This window comes from Ambystoma mexicanum, chromosome 3p, assembly GCF_040938575.1.
Source record: "Ambystoma mexicanum isolate Mex_15411 chromosome 3p, UKY_AmexF1_1, whole genome shotgun sequence".
Classification (NCBI taxonomy): Eukaryota; Metazoa; Chordata; class Amphibia; order Caudata; family Ambystomatidae; genus Ambystoma; species Ambystoma mexicanum.
In genome coordinates, this window is record NC_090925.1 from 1,012,096,009 (window position 1) to 1,012,123,688 (window position 27,680).

General features: G+C 47.9%; 1 protein-coding gene across 2 annotated transcripts in view; it reads left to right on the top strand.

The window, feature by feature from the left end:
• MYBL2 (MYB proto-oncogene like 2) overlaps window positions 1–27,680 on the top strand; it is a 382,491-nt gene that overhangs the window by 81,428 nt on the left and 273,383 nt on the right. For both annotated transcript variants that reach the window (XM_069652342.1, XM_069652343.1), the window contains one exon: window positions 19,105–19,325. In XM_069652342.1, coding sequence (XP_069508443.1) covers window positions 19,105–19,325 — 221 coding nt within the window. The remainder of the gene's footprint in view (window positions 1–19,104; window positions 19,326–27,680) is intronic.

A 27,680-nucleotide genomic window follows, 5' to 3' on the forward strand; every position in this document is an offset into this window, starting at 1 on the left:
GGGCCTGGGGGTCTCTATTCTTTTCAAGAATGTCTTTCCTTCTCCCCTCTTTGCCCTTTTGGTCTTGCCTTTGCTTTCACATACTTGAGCTATGGACAGGAGACAGTTTAAATGTTGCCCTCCAGTAAGGGAAAATACCCCTGGAAAGGCTAGCACCGGCAGTGCAACAAGTGTCTTCCCCTCGATCACGACGAGGTGTCCTGTAAATACTGCCAACTCCTGCATCCTAAGATGATCAAGGATTGTAGAGTGAAGCACTGGGTGGCCTACGCCATGTCGCAGGGCGAGGGTAGTTTTGCCGCAGAGAGTGATGAGGAACTAAGACAGCCATGGATCTGATCCTGCTGCTATTGACCTCACATTGGAGCGCTCACGCTCCAACGTCCGTCCCTGGCCCCACCAGGGGACGCACACGATTACCATAAGACTAAACACAACTCTTGGTAAGGCCTCAGCAGATGTGTTGAAGCGGACAAAAGTGCCAGCGGGTGCGTCTAGTTCCTTGACGGTACCTGCCTATTTGCGTGATCGGCAGCCCTTCCCACAACCGCATAAGCAACTTGTGTCCGGGTAGTTTACTAGTACTGGCGACGGCACCAAAACCCACAAGGCCGTCTAGACTCCTCCTAAGAGTGCACCCACGCTTAAAGCTCTGATTGCGTCAATCCTTGGCACAACCGTCCAATCAGCCTAAACCACTCCTGGTAATGCCGAACATCAGCAAGTGTCTCGCTAAAATCGTTTCGGCGGCCAATGAACAGAGACCAGTCTAAAGACATGTCAAAAGATAATGACACGTCTGGATGTCCAGAAGGGTGGGAGGATTACTACGAAAGCCCCCCCCCCCACGACCTTATCCAAGACCCTCCTTGATAAATCTCAGCGTTCTAGGCTAGGGTATCCCCAGGAGGAGTCTTTTCAACCTCTAGACTCATCTGGCTCTTGTCCATGGACCCGAGAAAGATTTGAAGGGTGTATGGACAGGTTGGCTAGATTTGTGGCCTTCTCTAAGAAGTTCACACCTAAGAGACCTAAGGAGGACAACCTTTATCCGGTAGTGGCCAAATTTCAAAGGACATCCTGCCCTTTTCATGAGGTTTTTGACCTTACAGATCAAGAAGAGCCCCTTGGATGATCAATTTATGGATATAACTGATCAGACCCCGGATTAGGGGGATGACCCACCCTGGCTGTCGCCCACCCATACCTTGGACCCTGATACCATATGTATAGCCCCTCCCTCCTCCCCTCCTCTGCGTCAGGCTTCACCTGTCGATGGCGTTTAATGCCATTCTGAAGAAGGCAGCGGAACACTTCAAAATAGCCACACAAGAGGCAGTGCTCGATTTAGACTTCGTGGAAGATCTATTAAAGAAGAAGCCTCCTGCAAGCCAGGCTATCCCTTTGCTAAAGTCCATCAAAAGGCTCCTTCCTTGTTAATGCCCTCTCAGACTAGGGCTGTGAATCCCAACCCCCCTGGCCACCCATCCTCTATATATTAGGGGTCATGCCATCCCAGATTCTCTTGTCGTTAGGACTACAAGTAAAAGGGCAGTCGTCCCCTTGTCCACGGGTGAGGCTCCGCCGGGCAAAGAGTGTAAAAAGCTGAATGCGCTTGGGAAAAGTTACTACTGCAGCAGCTTCTACCTGCATAGCCAACAACACCACGCTGTTAGCCAGCTATTTGGACGTCCAATGGAACTTGCTGCAGGAAGGCCTAGAAGAGGTCCCTGAACCAGTGCGTTCTCGTCTGCTTTCAATTTTTTCCGATGGTAAGCCGGTAAATCACAACATCCTCAAGTACTCCTCTTTGGATGCTGCTGAGATGGCAGGGAGAAACTTGGTACCCTTTTAAAACGCCACGCCTGGTTAAAGAACTCTGGTTTCAAACCAGAAACACAGGCGTCGTTGATCCACAAACCTGTGGAAGACTGCAACTTATTTGGCAAGGCCGTTGATGAGGCACTGGAAACGACGCAAAGAACATAAGACCTTAAAGACGTTGAATCAGATCACTCAAACACCCTTTCAGCAGAGATGGGGGGGGGGGGGGGGTAGGGTAGGGGGGGACGACGACGACGACGACGAGGAGGAGGGGGGGGGGGGGGAGTTCTCGCTGCTCCTTTCTTGGGCAGTCCATCTCCCGTTCCCACAACCAGTATGGCTCGGGCAACAATTGGTCCTCAGGGGTCTGTGGTGTTGAAAGCACTGAAGGCCTTTCAGACACAGTTTCAGGGAAAGACAGTACTGATCTCGGACAACACCACGGCCATGTAAGACCTGAACAAGCGAAGGTGCACTCGCTCTCCAGGGCTGTCCAAACTGTCACAGAACATTTGGAAATGGGCTCTCAAACACAAGGTCTTTCTATTGTCTCAACACGTTCCAGGGGAACCCAATCTTCTGGCAGACGTGCTCAGCAGAGGCTTCCCATTGCCCTTGAGCACAAATGGCAACTAAACAAAGACAGTCTCCAACGTTTTCGCAGAATGGGGCTTCCCAGAGATCGACTTGTTCGCAACTCTGAAGAACTCGCAATGCCCAGATTACGCCTCCAGGTACCCTCAGAACTGGTCCAAGGGGAACGGTCTCTGGATAACATGGTCAGGGAAATTTGTTTACGCTTTTCCTGCCGACTCCCCTACTCAACAAGATGCACCAGCAACCAGTCACCATGATATTGGTTGCCCCTACGTGGGCACACCAACGCTGGTTCTCCCATTTGATGGAGATGTCTCTCCCTCCTCCAATGAAACTGCCTTACCCATGCAACATGTTATCTCAGGACAAGGGGAATCTTCATCCATGCCCGCAGACTATACACTTCGCGGCCTGGCTCCTGAAGTCATAGAGTTTAGACATCTCCAACTTCCTCAGAAATGCATGGATATACTTATGCAAGCAAGAAAGCCTAACACCAGACATTGCTACTCCAATAAGTGGAAACGTTTCGTCATCTGGTGCAGTTCCAAGAGCATCAATCCTATCGAATACTCTCCCTCTCATTGTGTTATACCTGACTCACTTACTAGACTTGGGTCATGTTTTTAATGCCCTGAAGGCTCACTTGGCTGCACTCTCAGCTTAGACCACGTCTCAAAAGAAGGTTTCGTGGTGGAAGATCCCAGTTATCAAAGCATTCATGGAAGGGGCTAAGAGGATGGGGCCTAAAATGTGGTATTAACCAGACTTAAGGAGTCTCCTTTTGAGCCTATGCATAAGGCAAGTCTCCAAGCCCTTACTTACAATACAGCCTTCCTAGTGGCAGTCAATTCAATAAGGAGAGTCAGTGAACTACTGGCCCTTTCAATTTTGGACCCTTTTGTTATGATTCAGAGAGATAAGGTGGTTATGCACACTCGCCCTCAGTTTGCGCCCACGTTTATTTCTAAGTTATATAATAACTTACAGAAACTCAGCCCTGACTACACCAACATCATCATCGATGGGAACACCATCCCTGTCCTTAAAGACCTTTTTAGCCACTAACAGCTGCCTCACACTGGCCAGGGCTCTCATACAATCTAAGCTTGACTATTGCAATAGCCTTTACCTAGGTGCCAATCAAGGTATAATAAATAAACTTCAGGTTCTCCAAGACAATGCGCTGCAAGCAGCACTAAACATTCCTAGGAGAGAGCACATCTTCCCCCATCAGAATTTCTTGCAAATGGCTCTGCATTCAACAAAAAAATGACCTAAAAATTCTTTGCCTTGCCTACAAAGCCTTAAACCACCTAGCCTCCCCATCTCACCAACAAATTCACTTTGAAGCCAAACACTAGAATCACTAGATCCTCCAACACTCTTTGCCTTACTGTGCCCAGATTCCCCTCTAAAAGAGCAGGCGGCTCAAGCGTCACGGTCCTCGCCTCTCAACTTTGGAATACCCTGCCATTGAATATCAAATCGACCGCATCCTTCCAACTGTTCAGGAAACTAGTCATTGGTTGGTTATTGGATAAAACCAATCCCAAGTCGGACTAAGACCATGATTACTGTATATACTGTACATGCCAATCAAATGTTTAATTGTTTAATTGTATGCTCTAACTACCCTTGACTGTATATATTGTATATTAGTCTACAAAATGTATAACTGTAAATTATATATATTGTACTTTTGTAACCTTTCCTTAAGTGCCCTTTTACTCCTGGGTCTGGAGCGCCATATAAATAAATAAAACAAGTTCCAATGGGCTCAGGGCAGTCATGTACTACCTGGAAAGAACTAAACCCCTAAGGAAGACGAACCAGTTTTTCTTTTCAGTGGCAGTTGGTAGAGAAGGAGATCCTGTCTCTAAGTCAGCCTTCTCTAAGTGGATTGTCAATTGCATTACACTCTGCTTCTCTCTTGGCAAGAGAGATCTGCCCTTCAAGCCTAGAGCACACTCTACTTGTGGCACTGGGGCTTCCTTAGTATTCATTGCGAATGTTCCTCTCGAAGTCCATTTGCAAAGCAGCACCCTGGAATTCTGTACACACCGTGACAAAACACTATTGCCTGGATACTCACCCTAGGTCTGATTCTACGGTGGGACAAGCAGTACTAAAACATCTTTTTGAGGGGATTGGCTCCTCCGACGTATTCCATATCTATGAGAGTAATCATCACAGCTGTGCTGCTTTGGAAAATCTTTGGCACCTGCGTCGATGACGTAGATACGCCGCGCTCGAGGACCTCCTCCGACGGCCAACGTCACTGGATGTTAGAAGTAGGACGCACGACGCACGACGCCCGTAGCCTCAGTTCTGTTTTTTTCCCGCGAACGTGTTCGCTTCGGGAATCTCGGCACGCCTCGACTCTTTGGAGTTTGTTTCTCGGTTCTTCGAACCTGTTTGGTATTGTGAAGTCATTCTTCGTGAGGATGTCTACCTCGTCTTTCACACCGCGTCCGGGTTTTAAGAAGTGCAGGGACTGTGGGTCCAAGATGTCGGTTACGGACTCCCACAATGCCTGCCTCTGGTGCCTCGGGGAGGCCCATGACAAGGATGACTGTCGACTGCCAGCCGCTCACGTCGAAAGCCTTTGGGGAGCGCAAGAAGAAGTTATCGGTAGGTAAGGTGTCCAAACCCCAGACGTCGAGGTCTGCAGGGCTTTTGATGGATGACTCGAGGGGTGACTCTCCGTGTCGTCGGAAGTCCAGTGGGTCTGGGTCCCGGAGTCGGTCTCGCAACTCCTGCCTCTTCGAGGCACTCCGGAAGAGCCGTCATTGGTCGCGTTCCTAGTCCTCTTCCGAGGACTCCGCCCGTCGGTGGGTTGCTTACCCCACCAAGCATGCGACGCTAGAGGAGGGGGCTTCCTTTGGGAAGAAAATGTTGGCGTTTCTCGAATCGCAGGGGACTGGTCCGTCCGCGCCTCCGAGTAGGGCCGGTCGTGATCAGTCGAGAGACACCGCTCGCACGCCTTCGGGCTCAGGTGGTCGTCACGATTCGCGGGAGAGGTCCCTCTCGGACAAGGGGAATCGTTCTGGTCATGCCCAGTCCAGGTCCCGGTCCCCGACGCGCTCGAGACCATGTGAACCTGTGGTGTCTTCACGGAAGACGTCGACACCGGTGGCGCTGACGGACTCTTTCGAGGACCCGCCGTCAAAGAAGTCGTCGACGCCATCGGCGTCCCGGCCGTCGAGGGACACGCTCGGGGCCACGGCCTCGAGGACTGTCAGCGCTGTCGACGCCGTGTTAGGCGTCAGCACCGATTCACTCGACGCCTTTCGGAGTACCCCGTGGCTCGGTAGAACCCCCTAGAAAGGCTCTGGCCAAGGTCAAGCATGGCTTTGGTTCACGTTCTGTGCCTTCTTACAGCCATCTTGAGTTTATTTCAGAGGTGGATGAGGGCTCTGATGATGGCATGGTTCCTGATACGGTGCCAGACGAGATTCTCTCGGGCCATAGCCAATTTGAGGACCTGAGGCAGTCCCTGCACGATGCTAGTGGGCTGGACACCTCTCGAGGTGGAGTTTTGCAGGCCTGGCACTCATGCCGACCCTCGTACCGGTGCCTTATGTCAAGGGTCACTGAGTACTTGGGATGGTCTGCTCCCCCAGGGAAGTTTCTTCAGGTGACCTTACGGATATCCTCGACCTTGGTCCACCAACTGACCTGGTACTGCAGTTTAATATGGCTCTACAGAGGAGGGTGGTGGCGGCGGCTTGGACTGCTCCGGAGAGTCTCCCGGCAGTGGGAGAGTCTTTGCCGCAAAAATACCGCCCAGCCAGTAGCGACCCCTGCTACTTGTCCGAGGACCCTACTCTGGAGAGTTTGGTGGTGCAGGCGGCTTCGGCCCCGGCAAAGCAGGCGGCGTATCCTACCATCCCGCCTGATGGGGACGACGAGTGTTTCGACGGCTGGGCGAAGAAAGTGTTTTCTGCAGGGGGTATGGCGCTTCAGGCGGCCAACGCCATATGTGCCTTTCCGAGAAATAAAGTTGGTACCCTTTAGTGCGCTCCTTGGGAAGAATTACTCAATCACTTGGTTATGTTAATTCCAATTTGTTTATTCAGTATAGGTTCTGGATACTCCATACACTTAAAGTTTCAATAAACAAACTTTGTCTCCCAAATTGTCTCCCAACACGTGTTTCCCCATGACTTTAGCCACGGTTCCTCAGGGGAGATTCCTTGTCATGTTTCTCATAATTCTGATTCAGTATTGATTGGTATTCAATTTTCTCTCTCATCGGCTCTCTATTTGTCTTCCTTTTGTTCTTTTTCCCTTTTTTTCAACAAATTGGAATTAACATAACCAAGTGATTGAGTAATTCTTCCCAAGGAGCGCACTAAAGGGTACCAACTTTATTTCTCGGAATTGTACATATATTGCTGCAGCCACAATACAGGCACCCCTGGTGCAGACCCTTGGCCATCTGAGAAAGGAACCAGAGAGGCACAAAGGCTTCGCTCTAGATAGGAACTCAAGCCGACATTGGCTGCAACATCTGTTTTTTTCAAAAGCCATATGTGCCTTGTCATGTTTCACGCACTCTCTGTGGAAGTGTTTCCTTGGAGGCTGAACATATTTCCGAAGGGGACGAACGGGATGGTTTCCTTGCCATGGTTGAGGATGGCAAGGATGCCATGTGTTAGGCCGTTCAGTCGGGTTTGGACATGGCAGATTGTGTCAGCCGGTCCATGGCGGCGAGCACCGTGATACGCAGGTTTGCATGGTTGCGGAAGTCGGGGTTTGCTCCTGATGTGCATGCCCTTTGACGGGAACATCTTTTTGGCAGCAAGGCTGACGAGAGCCTTGAGAGGTTGCAGACCTCAAAAGCTGCAGCAAAGTCGTTGGGTGCTGCAGTTCGACAACCTCCGCCTTTTCGTCCTAGGGGACAGCAATGGAGGGGAGGTTCCTTTCGTTATTACTCATCCTTTGGTAAAGCGAGAGGAGCTGCCAGTCAAAGGGGCCACCGTAGGAGTGCCAGAGGTGGAAAACAAGGTACTTGAGGTGCCAAGGCCGCTTGGTCTGTTGCCTCCTTGCCCTCGGGCAACGCCGCAGCCGCTTCAGTTCAGTCCTGAGGCCAGGTCCCATGGTTCGACGGTTGGGGAAAGGCTGGCGCAGCATCTTGCAGAGTGGCGCACCATTACTTCAGATGTGTGGGTTCTGGAGATCATAACCCACGGCTACTGTCTTCCTTTCCGGCAGAGGCCTCCAAGACAATCCACCGGGGAATCTCTCTTTGAAGAGTCTGGATCCGCTCCTTGCGCAGGAAATTCAATCCCTGCTGGAGAAAGGCGCCATACAACTGGTGCCTGTAGCGGAGAGGAACAAGGGATGGTATTCTCCTTATTTTTTGATTTCCAAGAAAGACTGTGGATTGAGACCCATCATGGACTTGCGCGGTTTGAACAAACTCCTCAGGAAGGACAAGTTCAAGTTAGTTACTCTCTCTCGTCCTCCAGGCACTTAAACTTCAGGACTGGTTGGTGTCTCTCGACCTCAATGACGCCTATTTTCATGTGCTGATACATCCAAAGCACAAGAAGTACCTGAGGTTCGCGGTTGGCGACTCGCACTTTCAGTTTTGGGTCCTGCCGTTCGGATTGACCTCCGCCCTGAGGGTCTTCACCAAGATCATGGTAGTGGTGGCAGCGCACCTCAGGAAAGGGGCGATTCACGTCTACCCCTAGCTGGACGATTGGTTGATAAGGGCGCGCTCTCCCGAGCAAGTCCTGGATCATCTGTCAGTCACCTGCCACTCCCTCCACAAGCTGGGCTTCTCCCTCAACTTAAAGAAGTCCCATTTGATACGAACTCGGAGGCTCCAGTACATCGGAGCAGTACTAGATACGTCCCTGGGGCAGTGTTTTCCTCCCCAGGTGAGGGTTGATCACATTCAGCAGATGGTGCACAAGTTTCAACTTTCCCAGAGTCTCCCAGCGTTCGAGTTCTTGAGATTGCTCGGCCTCATGGCATCCTGCATTCTTCTGGTGCCAGAGGCCAGGTTGCGGATGAGATCTTTGCAATGGGCACTCAAGCTTGAGTGGTCTCAGTCCACCGGCAGGATGTTGGACCCTGTTCAGGTGCCGTCCTCGGTCGTCCAGGACCTTCTGCGGTGGGCCGACGAAGGCAATCTGATGGTTGGGGGCTCCATTTTGGCTGCCCTGGCCAGAGGTGACGATCGTGACGGACGCATCCCTCACGGGATGGGGAGCTCATGCCAACGAGTTGACAGTCAGCGGTCGTTGGTCTCCGTAGTCCAGACTCCATATCAATCTGTTGGAGCTGAGGGCTGTCGGGCTAGCCCTGAAGGCTTTTCTGCCGACTGTGCGAGGAAAGAATGTCCTGATCCTGACGGACAACACGGTGGCCATGCACTACCTCAACAAAAAAGGGGGCGGGGGAACAGGGTCACTTCCTCTGTGCAGGGAGGCGATGCAGCTCTGGTTCTGGGCAGTCCAGCAGGAAGTTTCTATCTCGGCAGTTCATCTGGCCAAAGACGAAAACGAGATGGCGGATGCTCTGAGCAGGCAGAGCGCGATCTCTCATGAGTGGGAGTTGGCTCAGGAGATTCTCCTGCAGATAATCGCCCTTTGGGTGGAGCCCTCAAGTGGATCTCTTCGCCTCCAGTGTCAACCGGAAGTGCGAGAGGTTCTGCTCGCGGGGATTTCCTCCAAACGGAGCCTTAGGAGACGCGTTTGTGGTGGAGTGGTCATTCCCACTGCTGTACGCGTTTCCTCCAGTCCCCGTCATCCCGCAAGTACTGCAGAGATTGCGGAGGTTCATTTCCCGGATGATCCTCATTGCTCTGGTGTGGGCCTGGAGGATGTGGTACCCGGACCTTCTCGACTTGTCCATCTGCCCTCCACATCGTCTTCCCTACCGAGACGATCTGCTCTCACGGGAGGGGGGGATCAGGTTCTCCATCCAGAGGTCAGATCCCTCAACCGTCAAGCTTGGTTTCTGAAAGGTTCAGGTAGAAGGATTGGCACCTCCCTGAAGACGTGATGGAGGTGTTGCTCTCGGCCAGACGGCCCGCAATTAAGTCCCTGTACCGTTGCCTTTGGCGTAAGTTCTGCGACTGGTGCAGGGTTAAGATTGTGGATCCTTTTGCATGTGACATTCCCCTGGTTCTGCCTTTTTTGCTTTCTTTGGCCCACAGGGGCCTTCAAGTGGGTACCATTAAAGGTTACTTGGCGGCGCTGTCCATATTTAAGCGCTCGTCTGAAGAGTGTTCCTATTTTTAAATTCCTTTTAATTTCTCAATTTCTGAAAGGGCTCACTAATGTGTTCCCTCCGTCACCTTTCCAAGTGCCCGGTTGGGATTTGAACCTTGTTCTCAAGTTTCTGATGGGTGCTCCGTTTGAGCCTTTGCATTCCTGCTCTTTGAGACTGTTAACTCTTAAAACTTTATTTTTGGTTGCGGCCACTTCCGCTCGCAGAGTGAGTGAGTTACAGGCACTTTCAGTTAAGCCACCCTTCACTGTGTTTCATAAGAACAGGGTTGTCCTTAGAGTTCGTCCTTCATTTCTTCCGAAGGTGGTGTCGGAATTTCATTTAGGCCAGAAGGTTGTTCTTCCGGCGTTTTATCCTCCTCCGCATCCTTGTAAGGAAGAGGAGAGGCTCCATAGGCTTGATCCTAGGAGAGCGTTAAGCTTTTATATTTCACGCATGTCCCGGGTCAGAGTGGACGATCAACTCTTCATTGGTTATGCTTGAAAGCATTTGCGACAAGCTGTGACGAAACAGACTGTCTCACTGGATTATTTTGGCTATCTGAGTGTTACCGCTTGGCGGGATAAGGACCCACCGGTAGGCTTACGAGCCCATTCTACCAGGGTTATGGCTGCCTCTACTGCCCTGCAGAGGGGTGTTCCTATTCGTAACATCTGTGATGCAGCCACCTGGGCTTCGGTGCATACTTTTGTACGTCACTACTCCCTCAATTCCATCCGGGGGCAGGATCTGGCCTTTGGTAAGTGGGCGGTCCGTTACTCCACAATTTGATTGGGCATGCTAAATTTCTGTTTTCTAAATTCTTTTCCCACCTCCTTGCATTGGTACTGCTTTGGGAGTGTGTCATAGATATGGAATACGTTGGAGGCCCCAATCCCCTCGAAGAACGTTACTCTTACCTGGTAACGTTCTTTTGATGGGATGGTCCGACGACTTATTCTATATCGCTCCTTCCCCGCTACAGAATTTCTTATGCGATTGCAGCTTACGTTTCCGCAAGGCTTTGGGTGTCAGACTGGCAGAAGACTGGTGGCACACGTTCTGGGAATAAAACTACAACTGAGGCTACGGGCGTCGTGCATCCTACTTACAACATCCAGTGACGTCGGCTGTCGGAGGAGGTCCTCGAGGGTGGTGTATCGACGTCATCGATGCAGACGCCGAAGATTTTCCGAAGCAGCACAGCTGTGGTGATTACTGTCATAGATATGGAATACGTTGTCGGACCATCCCATCGAAAGGTAAGAGGAACTTGTTCTTCACTACTGTTCTTTCCCACATCCCACCTCCAACTCTGGGTACTGCTCGCTAGTCTATGCACAGCATGTGATTCTAAGCAGATTAACAAGCGTCCGAAGGCATGCATTACTTGCTTTAATAGCATTTCTGATGGTTCTATCTACTTAGATGGACATGCACCCACCCTTCCTCCCCGCTCGCATGGCAGGAACATGGACATCTTGCTACTTCTCTCTTTTCTGTACTCACTCGCGATTGTATTTTTTCTGCCGACTCTCTCACGGCAGAAAAAATACAATGAAAGGGACCTCGATGGGTACACTACACGTCGCGTTAGGGATAGTGTTACAGGCACGGCCATGTCGACGCCCACTTTCGATCCTCGAGCAACAAGATGCAATACTCTGCGGTTACCACTAGATGTCAGATTATATGCACAGCATGTGAACCTAAGCAGATACAAAAATCAGAAATGCTATTACGGTAAGTAATGCATGTCATTCTCCATCTTCAGAGAGTTAGAAACTCTCCTCCCCCTTCTGCATCACCCCCTAAGCCATCTTATAGCATTTTAAGCATGAGGCATAGTGCGCTGAGATGCAAGCAGCTATGCTCCACAAGCTTGACACTCTGCAGAACAAAATCAGAGCAAATCAGCTTAACCCACTCCCCTTAATACCACCCAATCACCTACCCACAACCAGCAGACTACTGACCCTACTTTTTTTTCGTACAGGGAGGTCAGTGAAACAGAAGTCACTGCTATCATGAAGAATATCAAACGATCCATGTGCAAAGGGGACATTTGCCTACCCTTCCTTATCACTCCATTCATCACAGCGTTCATCAACGCCTCCTTTGCCTCAGGATCTGTTCCCCCTAGTCTAAAAGGCCTGGATCCGTCCCATTCTATAAAAAAAAACTTGCTTGACCCATCCAACCCCAAAAATGACACCCATAACCACTGTACCCTTCCTGCTCAAGATTCTGGACAAAGCAGCTTACCTGCAAGTCCAGGAATTCTTGGAATCCAGGAACATTCTCGGCACCCGGCAATCCGGCTTCCGTCCTAGTCACGGCACCAAAACAGCCCTACTTGACTTTTGAAAAATCAGTTTACTGTGTCAACATCTCTCATCAGCCTTCTTCTCTCAGAAAGCAATCACATGGATTGCCTCATTCCTTGAAAGAAGAGCCATGCGTGTCTTCTCGGACCTAGCAGCTGTAAATCCAGACAACATCCTCTTTGGAGTACCGCAAGAATCCTGCCAATCGCCCAAGTTCTATAACATTTTTACTATCTGCCTGTGCTTGACTCGCTCGGCATCATGTACTCCAATTATGCCGACGATACTCAGGTCCTCATTCCTCTCAGGCAACGACGAGACTGACTCCAACACCCTCAATTCCATCTACGCCACCATCCAGACTTGCATGGCTAAAAACTGGCTATGCCTGAATGGGGACAAGACAGAACTACTACTGCTTGCTAAGATTAGGTGGAATGTGATCTGACTAGGAGCTAGTGCTAGTTTAACTGTGTAGTTCCGCTGAAGTGATTTTATGTGCAGGGGCAATGCAGAGATTGATGGAGCTTTTATCTATAAAGGCAATGCCACCCCCTTTTGGTTTGGCTGGTATTGCGATCACTTCTAATGATGGTGTACCCTGTTGGGATAGCTAGTGAAAGGAGTGGTCCTGAGGCAGCGTGAAGCCAAGTTTCTGTAATGGCTATTAAGTCAAGGTCATGTGTTATGATAAGATCGGACATGTCAAGTGCGTGTGCCGTAAGGGATCTGGCATTAATCAATGCCCCCTTGATAAGCGTTTTAGGAGCGGTAGGTGTGCTTATATCGATATTGGTATTCGTGGTTAGTTGTGTGGTAAGGGGGCGTGGGCTGTTGCAGCTGATGGTGATTGGTTGGTGTGCCAGGTAGTGTTTGTGCGGTTATGAGAGGCATGATGGAGTCTGGAACCAAGTCTGATGTTCCTAAAGGGTACAGAGATGGTTGGTTAGGTGTAGGTTTGGTAGCAAAGTGTTCCAGCCAGAGGGCTGGAGAGTTGAGGTATGGGTTGGTGCAGTGTGTGAGGGTGGCCATGGCTGAGATGGGTTGGGGCTGCAAGTTGTTGAGCAGAGTAGCGCTAAGGCTTTGGACATATAGGGTAGGAGACGTGCTGAGCCTTGGTTGAGGAGCGCAGGGGAGCAGTGGATGTGTGAAGGTCCTAGTATGATAGGTCAGTAGGTAAGGTATTAAGGTAAAATATGAAAGGCCTAGTCAAAGCTCTTAACTTGAGGAAAAGGCACAATGCAAGATGGTTGGCAGCAAAGGGTGTGGGTTGCCAGTGCATAGTGACTGTATCAACAAGTGTGTCTGTAGGCTAAGGTGGGTTGAGGACTAGTGTGCAGAGGTTTAGGATGGGCACTACTGTTGATAGTTAACATAGCACGTTAGGAGCAAGTAATAGGCGATTAGTCTAGGAATTCAACAAAAACAGTGCAGTGTAGGCATGCAGACAATGCATAGTAGAATACAGTTATGGTGACAAGTAATACCAGATGTAGGTGGCACTTGTGATGTTTTGTCAGCACCAAGGGATGAGAGCAGCTAACGTGAGGCTTAGGGGAGCAGAGAGGGCTTGCTTTTATACTGTAGTAGGTTACGCAGTATCGCAAGTTAGGTCACTGCTAATGGGGGGTGGGGGGGTAATTCAAGGCACCAAGGCCGATGTAATGATAATCCCAAGTAGCCTTATGATTAGCAGTGGATATTAATGCGACAATCACGCAATTGTGTGAACAAAGCATATGTGATCACTCATAAATACAATGAGTAAAGTGAACAGTACAAGCAGGTGTCTTCATACCAAAACGAGCACGAATTAAGTTGAGGTAATAAAGATAAATAGATGTGGTATGCATTAACTATCACTGGTAAGGTTGGAGTTAGCGTTAATGTTTAAGCAGCATGAGTCTTGCTTTAGGGAGACAGGCGATTTAGGGGCCAGTCAAGTTTGATACATACGGCCTGCAGCACGGCACACTGAAGGCGGGTTGGTATTAGTCAGTTTGCCGGCTCAGGTGGTACAAATGATCATACGCGCTATGCAGGTTAGGATGGTGCAAATTGGGAGACAGACCAAGCAAGCAGAAAAGGCACATATGAGTGAGAGCTTAGCAGGTAGGATACAGGTTAAGTAACAATGAAGGCAAGACAAGCGGATCAGAGATGCAGCAAGCATGGGTAGTCGGATCATGTACAGTTTAGCAAGCAATACTGGCAGAGCAGTTGGCTCAAGTATTGAGGCATAACGCGGGTACAATGGGTGAACGGGACAGGATGATGGATCCAGGGATCAAACCAGTCTATGTTGGTTAGAAGTCCTGTTGGTGGTTATGCAATGTAGGATCAGGTGAACAGTGTGGTGACGGAGAGGGGCCAATCGTGGGCTAAGCGACGAAGTGATGTCCCGGGGACTGATGGTGGGCACTGGGAACCCGAGGGTCAGACAACCAAAGGAGTGGCCATACGAGACACGAAGGCTAGGCAAATAGTTGGGGGTGAGCAGGTGGTTGAGTGTGGGTAGGGCAGATTGTACGTTTGTACTAACTTTGTAGGATCAAAATTGGCCCCGAATTTCTGGCCGAGGTCCAACTGGCTCTGGACAGGCTTGGACAGGAGATGGTCTTGCAGTTGAGGGCCTTTCATGACGTGGTCCGGCTCTTAACTCCGGACGATGATTGGTGCAGATAACAGCTGCTGCAGCCAATTGGGACGAGGTACAGCAAGAGGCTGCTCTGCCTGGAAGCTAGTAAATGAATGTGGCGGCCATCTTGGAAGGATTCCACCTCGTGGATCTCAATGGTGGCCGTATTCCGCACAGGCGACACAGGTGTAGGGCATCAAGAAAATGGTGAATACATCAATTAGGTGATTAAGGCAATATTGTGGCTAAATATTGCCACGGATTACCGCGGCAGCAGAGAATCTGTTCTGGTTTACCCTTACCTCGATGACTGGCTCATAACAGGGAATTCCTACGGAACATGCCTGTTGAACACTCCAAAGACTATAGACCTCTTATTCAGCCTGGGATTCTCCATCAACAAGAAGAAATCTAGCTTATACCCCAGTCAGGTCAAACGGTTCCTAGGGGCTCTAATTCGAACAGAATACAGCCTGGTCTTCCCCTCCAATCAGAGGGTCTAAAACATGCTGTTTCAGATCCCTCAATATGTAACCGGTCGAGTGGCGAGGTTACACAAAGCCATGCGACTGTTTGCGTCCTATGCAAGAGTGGCTCAACAGCCAGTGCTGTCATGCCAGCGGACAATGGGAAGATCTGGTGGTTGTCTCGCCAGCCCTCATTCTCTCTCTGCACTGGTGGTCGAGGGATAACCTCTGTAAGTGAAAGGCCTTCACCACACCTGCAGTAGAAGCCACTGTCACGACACACATCTCTCACGGGGTGGGGGCGCTCACCTGCTTCAGCAGACGGTGCACGCAGTGTGGGCCCCAGAAGTAGCATCCAACCGTTGTAGCTGTTAGTCATATTCAAAGCACTGAAAACCTCTTAGACAGTTACAGGGGAAGACAGTCCTGGTTCTCACAGACAACACCACAGCCATGTACTACTTGAACAAGCAAGAGGCCACACGCTCTCCAGGGCTAGCCAAGCTGTCCCAGAACATATGGAAATGGGCTCTCAAACACAGGATGTTCCTGTTGTCTCAATGCGTTCCAGGGGAACTCCATCTGCTAGCGGACGTGCTCAGCAGAGACTTCCCACTGCCCGTACAGTATGAATGGCAACTACACAGACAGTCTCCGTCTTCGCAAAATGGGGTTTCCCAGAGATCGACTTGTTTGCAACTATGGAGAACGCTCAGTGCCAGGATTACGCATCCAGGTACCCCCAGAACTGATCCAAGGGGGAACGGTCTCTGGTTAACGTGCTCAGTGAAATTTATTTACGCTTAAGGCAAGTCTCAAAGATCTTAACTACGAGACAGCCTTCCTAGTGGCCATCACTTCTATAAGGAGAGTTAGTGAACTACAGGCCCTTTCAATTCTAGACTCTTTCCTTACAGTTCAGAGATGAGGTGGTTCTGCGCACTCACCCTCGATTTGCGCCTAAATTCATTTCCAAGTTCCATGTGAACCAATCAATAGAACTGCCTACTTTCTTCCAGAATCCCTCCAACGTGGCCGAAAGAAGCCTACACACATTTAGAAGTGCGCAGGGCAGTCATCTTTTACCTGGAAAGAACTAGACCACTGAGAAAACCGAACCAATTTTTCCTTTCAGTGGCAGCTGGTAGAGCAGGGGGATCCTGTCTCTAAATCAGCCATCTCAAGGTGGATTGTCAAATGCATCACACCCTGTCTGTTTCTCTTGCTAAGAGAGAACTGCACTTCAAGCCTAGAGCACATTCTACTTAAGGCACTGGGGCTTCCATAGCTTTCATTGCAAATGTTCCCCTAGAGTCCATTTGCAGTACGGCAATCTGGCGTTCTGTACACACCTTTACAAAATACTAATGCCTAGACACTCTGTCTGATTCTCAGGTGGGACAAGTAATAAGACATCTTTTTACTACTGTTCCTTCACAACCCATCTCCAACTCGGGTACTGCTCGCTAGTCTATGTACAACATGTGATTCTAAGAAGATTAACAAGCATCAGAATACATGCATTACTCACCGTAATAACAATTCTGATGATTGTATCTGCTTAGATTCATATGCGCCCACCCTTCCTCCCTGCTCGGGTGTAAGGAACATATACGTCTTGCTACTTTCTCTATTTTTATGTACTCGCGCCACGATAGTCATTGGGCTCCCTCATGGCAGAAAAAAATCAAATTGGAGGGATCTCGACGCGTGAGTAATTTTGGATACACTAGACGTCACGTTAGTGATAGTGTTACAGGCACGCCCATGTCGACATCCCCTTTCGAATCTCGAAAGACAAGATGCAGTACTCCGCGGTTACCACTGGATGTCAGACTATATGCACAGAATGTAAATCTAAGCAGATACAATCATCAGAAATGTTATTACGGTGAGTAATGCATTCTCTGTCACTTACAAGTTTATTAAATTAAAATTTTGTAATAAAAACACCATTGACAGACAACGGAGGTAGGACACCACGAGATCAGTCCTGCATTGACGTGTTTCGCGCTCTACAAAGCGCTTGTTCACCAATAGGGGAGAAGGGCAAAACGTGGTATAAATAATATTATAAGTCCCATCATCGTGTCTACCACTCGGCAAGTATGTGTATGCATGAGTCAACCCGGTGTCAGACATCTTTTAACGTGGTAACATAGTACTACATACTGAAACAAGGGTTCATGAAAAATGCATTGACCTTGAAACATGACACTCTGATAAAATATATATGAATTTTGAAATGTGCACAGACTATGATACGAATGCAACATAGCAAAAAATGGGTACCAAAGAAAAAGCACACTGAAGAAAACATCTGGAAAAGTCCAGAATGAATTGGTGAAATACCAATAAAGTGCAATGTGCAAATGCTACGCTTCTCAATATCCAACCTGGGTACAGATATATGCATATTCAAAAAAGGCCATACTTAGACAGATTTAAAAGTGTCAAATGCATAGGTCTTTATAATTCATGAACTTCCTTTTGAAATACAATAGTATGGTACACAGCAGTTAGACAAACAATATGTAAAAAGGTTGTGCCCAACCAAGCTACATAACTGCAGAAGCAGGCCAATGAAAAGTAAAGTGCAAATGCAAGAGAGCAGCATAGTTGCACCTTCAGTCGGAACCCCGGATCGAAGTCAATTAAGGTGCAAATGCAAAACAGCAGCTGTTTGCTCGAAATTAATAAACAGCCAAAAAATTGACCCATGAATATATAATATTTTTTTCTTACTGTTTTATTGTGTTTTCTCCTCTTCTCCCTTTTCCCTCTCTTCCCACCCTCCTTTACTTTTTCTATGCACTTACTCTATCAGAATTGTCCCTGGACCTAGTATGATAGCAAATGTGTTTCTCCTTACCCTCCTCCATTTACTTGTCTTCTGAAATGTTGTCGGGCCTAGTACGATAGTCTCTTGTTGTGTTACTCTCCCTTTCTCCTCCCTCTCCGTCACCTCTTGTTAATCTCTGGCTCTACCAGAAATGTTTTCCGGCCTAGTACGGTAGTCGCCTGTCTGTTTCCCATTTCCTTCCTATCTGTGTTTTAGCTCTTGCACTATCTGAAATGTCGTTGTGCCGAATACGATAGTCAATTTCACATTCTTGTTGTTCATGGCCTGTAAGAATGTAATTGTATTTTCCCTTGTTCCCTCCCTTGCTATGAAGCGCTTTGAAACACATTGTTTATAGGTACTATATAAATGATCATATTGTCTGGAGGCTGTCTGCTCACACACGTCTCATGAAAAGTTGCCAGAACTTTTCTACCTTTCTAATCTGTGAAATTGGACATTACCAACCATTGCCAAGCGCTGGAGCTTACCAATGTTTCAATCAAAGCAGTAGAGGACACCTGGGTATGTCGCTCTGGACATTAAAAGAAATTCTCAATACTCCGACCTCACAGATTCCACCCCAGCCAGAAAGGTCAAGCTCTGTACTTACAATGTGCCAGTAAAGTTGGATTTTACCTTCCTGCTTGCTGCATAAGGCATCTGTTATGCTTTTTCCTTTTTATTTTTCTTCCCTTTGCCACTTCTTATTCTTAAACTTGTGTGGACAGCCTTTTATTCAATATAATGCATTGTTACTGTTTTTGTATTGCTGCCATTCTGGAGATGTTTGCCTTGGCTGCTCAATCAATTCTACAATGACTGAACTGCAGGACACCTGGAGAAACCCAAACTGGATCAGTGTGTTGATTTTGGGTCACTAACACCAACTCTTTGAAAATCCATCCTCACCCTAGGAATAGCTATACTGTTAATCCTAATTATAGCTTGAGGCTTTCATTAAAATGTGCATCTCAATCCTAGTTTTACACTGAATTATGTAGAAAAGAAGCATTTAATCACATTGTTATCCTGGGTTGTACATGTTTTTATGCAATGTAGTTGCTGTTTGTAGTCCTGTTATGTTTTGGCTAGGTTTATCGTTACTCCCTTTTATTGGATAAACATTTTATTTTTAAATACAAAACTCTTGCAATAGATTTACTTTTTTTGTTAAAGGTTATAGAGCTGGTCAAGAAATATGGTACCAAGCATTGGACCTTGATTGCGAAACACCTGAAAGGTCGGATGGGCAAGCAGTGTCGAGAGCGCTGGCACAACCATTTGAACCCAGAGGTGAAGAAGTCCTCATGGACTGAGGAAGAGGACCAGATCATTTATGATGCACACAAATGCCTTGGTAATCGTTGGGCTGAGATTGCGAAGTTGCTTCCAGGAAGGTAAGTGTTTGGACTTCAGCTGCCTTGGAAAGGAGGGGCTGTAGATAGAAGGATATGGTGCTTTTTTAGTTCAGGATTGGCTGCTCCAGAAATGTTATGGGTTAATGTTTAACATGTAGGATACTTGTATTACTTGCTCCTATCCCCTTTTTATGTTTATTTGGATATTGGAAAATAAATCTCAGTTTTTTGAGTAACTGATGATAGTGCGGTTGAAAGTTCTAAGGTCTTCTGTCCGTCCGAATGTTCATGTTTGGTTTTGCTTGTTTGCTGCCCTTTAGCATTCTAGAGTCCTTGAATGCCTTGCTGCACATGGAAATCCTGAATGTTCCCCAGGGCATTTGCACCTGCTCCATCCCATCATGCTGTTGGCTGTATGCTCCATTGGTGGCGATGACCTTTGTGCAGTATACAAGAGTACATCCTGCTGTACCCCAGAAGTATCCATTTAGGGAAAGCCCATGTACATTCGGTACAAACCCTTCAGCTATGGCCTCTGAATGGTTCCATATATGCTTGCGGCTACTGCAAACCTTGCATGGCAAAGGCTGCAGTTGCTACATTAGATGTCTCAAAGTGTATAATATATAGAAACCATTACAAATTTTGAAAAATCACATAAAATTCAAAAGATGTACACATTTTCTAGGTGAACATGGAGTACGTTGTTACAAAAACGAGCACTTTCACAGTAGCCCCTTTTCTCATTGGTAAGTGGTTCTGTGCTGTGGACTCTTTTTCCTCATTCCGTAACTCACTGTATTGTCCTGAGGACCGATAACCCCGTGTATTGCTCTAAAATTATGTTGGCTTAAAAAATTAATCAGATTGAACATTCTCTTAAGAACCTTTGCATGCTTTTTATCCAATAGTTTAGGTATGTCTTTGGTATTTTGTCACACATACTTCATAAGTGATATATATATATTTTACTTTAAGGGTATTGAAATGCAGGCTGCCAATGAATAACTTAATCAGAGATTTCCTAACAGTAATGTTTGCAAAACCACTGGGTTACATTGCCTTAGTCCATTACTTTTCCACATTGGGCAGAAAATCTCGAAATGGGCAGAACATTATATGAATGTGTCTCCATTCCGAATAGACATATAATCTTAGAATTTTTAGCTAGTCCATCTTCCCATTTCTTTGTGCTGAAATAATGAGAATAGTGCAATGTAGTGGGCCAAGCTTGTTACTGGTGTGACAGGAAATTATACTTGTAAGTTATAATCAAGAATCTCCATTTGCTTTTCTGAGTTTTCAAAACAATTTTCTTTTTTCACCCTTGACTTTTTTCTGGCATTTCATTTCAGCTTCAAACCCGTTTTTCACAGAAAGCTTTAAGTGTTCTGCCATATTTAAGTCATGGAATTTTGGCAATATAAAGTCTTAAGGCATCTTATTTTTGGCTGCTTTGTTCTTCCTCATGGCACAACAAAGTAAGAGGGGATGAACCTGCAAATAATCAGTGCAGTATTTCATTCCCACTTCACTGTGCAACATATATGTGGAGTAGGATGATGGAACCCGTAGCACTTCGCATATGACGATTTTCTATTAGTTGGGATTTATTTTAATCTCCACATAGCCCCAGATCTCTGACCTTAACATCCAATGAGAATCTGCTTTGCTCTGTAGACCTGGGTGATTTGCTGGGTCTCTATCCCACCCCCCTTGCTCTGCTGCATCTCAACGAGAATCTAATTGCATGGCTCCCTCCCGTTTTTCCTCATCCCAATAACTCGCTTTACACGTAATGTAATGATGTTCAACAACTTGGCATTCAGCCTAAGACCTCATTCTTTCATGTTGTTCATTTACTGATCTAATGAGACCTGTAGAGTGTTTGGTGTCCTAATGAAGATTGCCCATGCGCTTAGCGCAGGAAGGCTTGATGCTATTAAAGACACGGAGGCAAGCATTATGCTTAATCTTCTTTATTCACTGTTCAACAGCATTTTAAAACTTCACTTTTAATCTTTTTTTTTTTAAACAGTTAAAAATGCCCAACTGGCTTGAAAAAATAAAGATAAACAAAAACATGATGAACTCTGAAAAAGTCTCTAAACCAATCTCCCAAGAATCCCTGCAGGCCAGTAGTCCCTAGCCACAGTTCTGTCCTCCAATGAGGGCTCCTTAACAGGCATAAATCCCTGTGTCTGCAGGTTCCGCCTTCTTCTTTTTTCCCTTTTCGCTGCTTTAAAACCTGCAACAGTCTAACTGATCGACCTCTTAACCACCATCTTTGCGATGACTTGCTAGAAATCAATCACAAGTGTTCTTCTGCTCTTCTCCTATGGTTAAAGAGAAATCGAGATTGTTAGGGCTGGGAATTCGTTGCCAAACACATATCATAATAATGCAGTACAACATTATTTAGACAACGGAATTCCATAGGGAGGGATAATGCTCGCATCCGTGTCTTCAATATAATCAAGACTTCCTGCGCTAAGCGCATGGGCAATCTTCATTACATGACAAGACTGGAGGCAAGCATTATACTTGTTTAAAACTTTGCACCACTGCTGACGCAATGTTAGAGAAAACCGAGTCACTGGACCAGTCTGCTGCCTTCATGATCTCCTGCAGCAGAACTCCGGCTGCAAAACCTCCGGAAGCCATAACTCCTGTGGCCGAGTGGGCTCCAAAGACAGAAATGTCTATTTCCGCCAACTCCATAATCTCCTTCACCCATCTTGCTATAGTAGTTGGGGTCACTGCGTTATGTGGCTTCCTGCGCGCAATAAGTAGCTGCGTCACCCCCCCCCCTGTGGCCTTATCGATCGCTGTGGTAACTGCCTCGTATCGCTTTATGCATTGTGCTACGCAGAGGTTGCTGGTATCAGGAAAGTATGGGTACGTAATGACTCTGGAGTTGGTTTTAGTATGCTCTGCTATTGTCATGATTCCTGCCCCTCATGTCCCCAGCCCTCCAAGATGTCAGGCTGGAGCCACGCCACGATCACCTACATGGCCCTCAAGGGCCTCTCCATCCCTCCAAAGACCCACTTGGAGTCAGACTAGGCGCTTATGGCACCAGACTCACTCCCATAGGATAACATTGGGGATTGGACTTGTTGTGCATTGATGGGGACAAGATGGATGCCCCCACATATTTCGGGTTCCCAGAACTGCATGTGCAGTCTAGTCTTTTGGGTGTGGTTCGGCCCAGAGACACCTGGGATACCCAGAGACTATTTTAGCCAAGCCCAGGCTGAGAAACATGCTTTGTGTTTTCTGCACCTGCAGCGTGACACTCACCGTGTTCAGATCGGTCTCCAGTAGGGCTGCATCTTTCTTCTGCGCTCAGCTCCTGCAAGAACACCGTTAGGAACAGCCTTACCTTGCAGCGCTTCTGTCCATCATTCATCGCTTCTTCTGTTCTGCGGCCATCTTCGGCGGTGTCATTCCCATCCCGGCACGCCGCTTCCTAAGGAAAAGGGTAAAGAAAAGAAAAAAGGCATTAGTAAGCATTCAGCAAATCTTCGCTTATTTTTAAAGACTGTACGAGCTTCAAACGCTTACCTGAATCCCAACCGCTCTGTCTCCGGAACTTCTCATCCATCTGCAAGAGGGAAAAGACACTACAGGTTAGCGTGGAAACATCTAGAGGTGCTGCATACCGCGCTTACTCACCGCACTTCTTCATAACCAGCATCCACGCTGAAAATGTCGCAGCACCTAAAAGACACAGAAAAAGAACTCTGTTCAATACAAATACGAAAGGGTAGCATCGCGCATTGCGCTCGCTCATCTTGAGCGCTACTCATCTCAGCAGCACGTCGCCATCCCCAGACGCCGGCCATCATCTAAGGAAGGAAAGGAACGAAGTTAGAGAACTGTTCAAAAGACTCATACTTACCTGTCGGACTCTTGCCAGTGAAGTAACTAGGCAGCAACGAGCCAGCATCAATCAACGTGCCCCTGCGCTGAAAGCGGGACGGAGAGCACACTTTCCAAGAAAACAAGGTGAGCTGTGGATCAAAGGGAAGGGTTGGACACCGGGGAAGAAGGGGTTCAAGCACACAGACAATAGGGAGTTAAACTCTAACAATCCTGTGTTTCAGGCCTAGTCTCCAGTTGAGTAGACTCCAGGGAAGGGTTCGAGGTCGTAAGAGGTCAGAACAGGCTGAGTGACGTTCCCGTGGATACCAGGTGAGCGTTACAGCTATGTTGAACGCCACTCCTTCAGGATAAAAGATCTTTCGGTCTATTTCAAGAGCTTTCACGTCCGAAACTCTTCTACAAGATACTAAACAGAGTAAAGTGATAACTTCACGGACAATTGCTTTCCCGATAAAAGGTTGTTTCCTGGCCACTGTTCAAACAAGTGCAAGACTTTAGTAACGTCCCACAGGACTGAGTATCTAGGTAGCGGAGGCCTGCTCACTTTAATACCCTTCAGATGTCTAACCACTGCTGTGTGCTCTCCCACTGTTACTCCGTCTAATAGATTATGTCCAGCTGAAATGGCTGATCTGTACACCACCACTGTTCTGAATGCTTTCCCTCCTGTGCTAAGGGACGCTAGAAAATGTATGATCTGAGTTAAAGGAGCTGAAATGGGAGAAATACTCCTGCCCCTGCAACAGGCCTGCCAAGCAGAATTATAGCTCCTGACTGTAGGGGGAGCCCATGATACTCTGAGCTCTGTAACGTCCTCTGAAAGTCACCGCAAGCACCACCTTCGCCTGAAATTCTGCAGGCCAGGAGGGTTAGTGTCCGATCGTGAACCAGACGGTGCGGGGCTCCCGCTGGATTTGTGAGGAGATCCTCTCGGTGAGAGATCCTCTGAGGGAAATCCGTGGAAAGTTCCATCAGAATCGGAAACCAGGCTTGCGACCTCCATTCCGGAGTTACCATGAATAGTTCAGCCCTGTCTCTGCATACTTTCTATAGAGCCCTGGCCAGCATCGCAAAGGGGTGGGGGGGAGGTATAGCGGAAGTGATGCGTTCCTACAAGTTTGGAGGCATCTGTCCCTATCGCTCCTGAATCCAGCTTCCAGCTGAAGTAGTTTGGTAGGTGGGTATTTAGCCTGGAGACGAAGAGATCTGTATGTAACAGCCCCCACCTGAGCTGTAATTTGTCGAAGACTGATCTGTGTAGTCTCCAGTCGCTGGAGTCGATCAGATAGCAGGGGTATTCTTCACTCCCGGAAGATATTCCGCTTTGACTGATCTGGCACTTCTGTCTGGACAGGAACATAAGTCCTTGGCAATCTCTACTAGCATCTTGGATTTCGTGCCTCCCAGCTTGTTGATATATCTCACTGCGGATATATTGTCCATGCGTAGGAGGATTGCACCTTGTCCTTGGAAAAGGCTTTGACTGCGAATTACCCCGTGAGAAGCCTGATCTGCTGGCGTCTGATTCTATGAGCTCTGGCAGGTCTCCGAAGATGGCTCTGCCGTTCCATGCTTCCATGTTGTGAAGCCACCAGCGCAGCTCTGTTCTGCTGTCCTCGTCTAGGGGAACCTGGTGATGGTATCGCCATTCCTTTTGCAGGTACCTGATCTTGAGCCTCTGAAGTGCTTGATAGTGTAAAGGCCCGGGAAAAATCGCCTGAATCGAGGCTGCAAGGAAACTCACTATCCTGGCCAGATTCCGAAGCGATATAACCTGTCTCCCCAGGGCTGTCTTCAGATCCTTCTTGATGGATCTTATCTTGGCGGGCGGGAGCGCTAGTGTGGCTTTTCTCGTATCTATGGTGAAACCTAGGAACTCAAGTTTCCTGCATGGGATGAGTGCTGATTTCTCCTTGCTGATCAGAAAGCCTAGGCTCAAGATGAAGGCTGTTGCCCACTGCACTTGCTTCTGCAGTCTCGTTTTTTCTTCTGACATGAGCAGGATGTTGTCTAGATATATGATCATCCTTATTCCTTGCTCTCTCATCGCGGTCGCCAGGGGCCTCATTAGCTTGGTGAAGGCCCAAGGCGCCAAGGCTAGGCTGAAAGTCAGTGTCTTGAACTGCCATATCTCTCCCTTCCATGCAAATCGTAGGAAACATCGGTGAAGTGGAGCCATGGGTACCGTCAGGTACGCATCTTTTAAATCTAATTGCACCAGCCAATCATCCCTTCTGAGAAGATCTGCTGGCAGATGGATTCCCTCCATCTTGAAATGTCTGTAAAGTAACCAGCTGTTCAACCTAAAAGTGCTGATGACAGGTCTGACCGTGACCTTGCGGTGGACTAAAAACATGTTGCTCAAGAATCCCTCTGAGCGAGTTTGCGCTCTCACACGGCCCGTGCAAAAACTTGAGTAGGGAAAACTTTCATAATCGATGCCTGCGCCTTCTCGAGCGCTGTATAAGTTCCTACAAACTTATTCATTTCTTTGACAAATGCGTCACCGAAGAGTAGGCATTGGGCCCCTTCCCCTGCCTCATATGAGGTTAGGTAACCTAGTTTGTTGTCTATCTTCAATAACATATACCTTCTTCTTTCGGTAGAAATGGCTGTTTGCATTACCAAGTAGGCACATGGCTCGCTGGGCCCACCCAGCTAGAATGAAAGGATCCACTGGCTCTCCAGTGTCTTTTGATCTTTCCGCAAGGTCCATAATTTTCGTTATGGGGCCTGTTCGGTCCAGGATCTTGTCCTGACAAGACCACCATGCACGGTCCATCCCCTTCCTGGCATATTTACCGGGCTTAGTGACACATGTTAGCATTTTAGGGTCGAGCTCCGGGGTATCTGCCACCTTTCCCTTAAGCTCTGGTCTGGGGCATTCTGCGCTAAGTCGGAACCTGGTCCCCTTCTCCAAAGGTTTCCTGATCATTTGAGCCATATAGAGCGCTACCCTCGGGGATGGGGTCAACTCCGTGGACCTTGGGTGCCTAATGGCATACGGCTGAAACATGTCAGAAATGTCCTCTTAATCAGGGGTACTCTCCACCAAGCTGGCTTTCTTTTCTGATGGTCTCCTTCTCTTGCGCTCCTGAACTGCCTCTTGACAGACTTATTTCCTCCTCCTCTTGCTCTCCCTGATCGTACTCCTCTGAGGATGAGGGCACGTCCCCTATGTTTTTCGCCCCTGGGGTAGGGGGTACGAGGCAGGGCACTGCTGATTTTGCAAGGAAAGCATCCTTAAGCCTATTAACGGCATCAGCTGTCTCCTGGGGCTTCACTCTCCCTTCCCCATATTTGTGCCCGGGGGGAAGGGAAGGGTAGAAGAGGGTTTTCTCTTCTGGGCGACTTTACGCCCCTATGCAGTTCTTGCAGAGGCTTAGTGGCAGAGGTCCCCTCACCTGGATCATCTTGCCTGCCAGCTGTAGTGCCCAAAATATTCTCCAGGACCTGTAGCCTGTCCTGTATAGGCTGAACTCCCTGTGCCACAGCTCTGACTAGGGAGTCTCCCAAAACTTTTCTAAAGTTTTAGGAGAGGTCTATTTCCTCCTCCTGCAGCTACTGCTCCTGGTCACCATACTCTTCCCAGTATTCCTCCTCTCACAGGTCATATTCTGATACTCTGTGAGAGGCAATGTGACCATACACTATACAGGTCTTGGGTCTTGGATTGACCTATCTGCCTTTAGTAGCACTGGCAGAGCGCTTTAATTGTGGTGTTATACCGAGCTCCCTTGTGTAGCGGTGGCTTGGGAGCTCCGGAGCACTGTTCGGCACCTCTTAGTTCGAGAAAAAAACATTGAAGGAGGAAATTGAAGTTGCGCATGCGCGGTCTCTGTTTCGACTCGTCTCTGCTTCTGTCATGCGTATAGAGCCAGAGCGCTACGGAGCAGAGAAAGCAAGCCCGTTCAAGGAGAATGACTTCCCTGATGCGAGCGAGGTCTCTCGTGGGCCCATCAACTGCTTATGGCATTATTCTGAAAAGGTAAACAATTCCGATGCGCGGATAAAATTAAACGCTTTGCACATTAATGATACGCGCACTATAATACCATGCTGCGCGTATACCTCATACGCTGTACACAAAGAGAATTTCCAAACATTTTAATGCAAATCGAATACATAGCCTATTAAGTATACTAATGGGGCTATAAAAGGCAAATGGGTACTTAGCTGTCGAGAGCAGCAAAAAAAGAAGAGGAAGGTCCCTACAGACACAGGGACTTACACCTGCTAAGGAGCCCTCATTGGAGGACAGAACTGAGGCTAGGGACTACTGGCCTGCAGGGATTCTTGGGAGATGTGGTTTAGAGACGTTTTTCAAAGTTCATCATGTTTCTGTTTATCTTTATTTTTTCAAGCCAGTTGGGCATGTTTAACTGTTTAAAAAAGAAAAAAAAAAGAAAAACCGGATTAAAAGTGACGTTTTAAAATACTGTTGAGCAGTGAATAAAGAAGATAAAGCATAATGCTCGCCTCCGGTCTTGTCATAGAATTGATAAT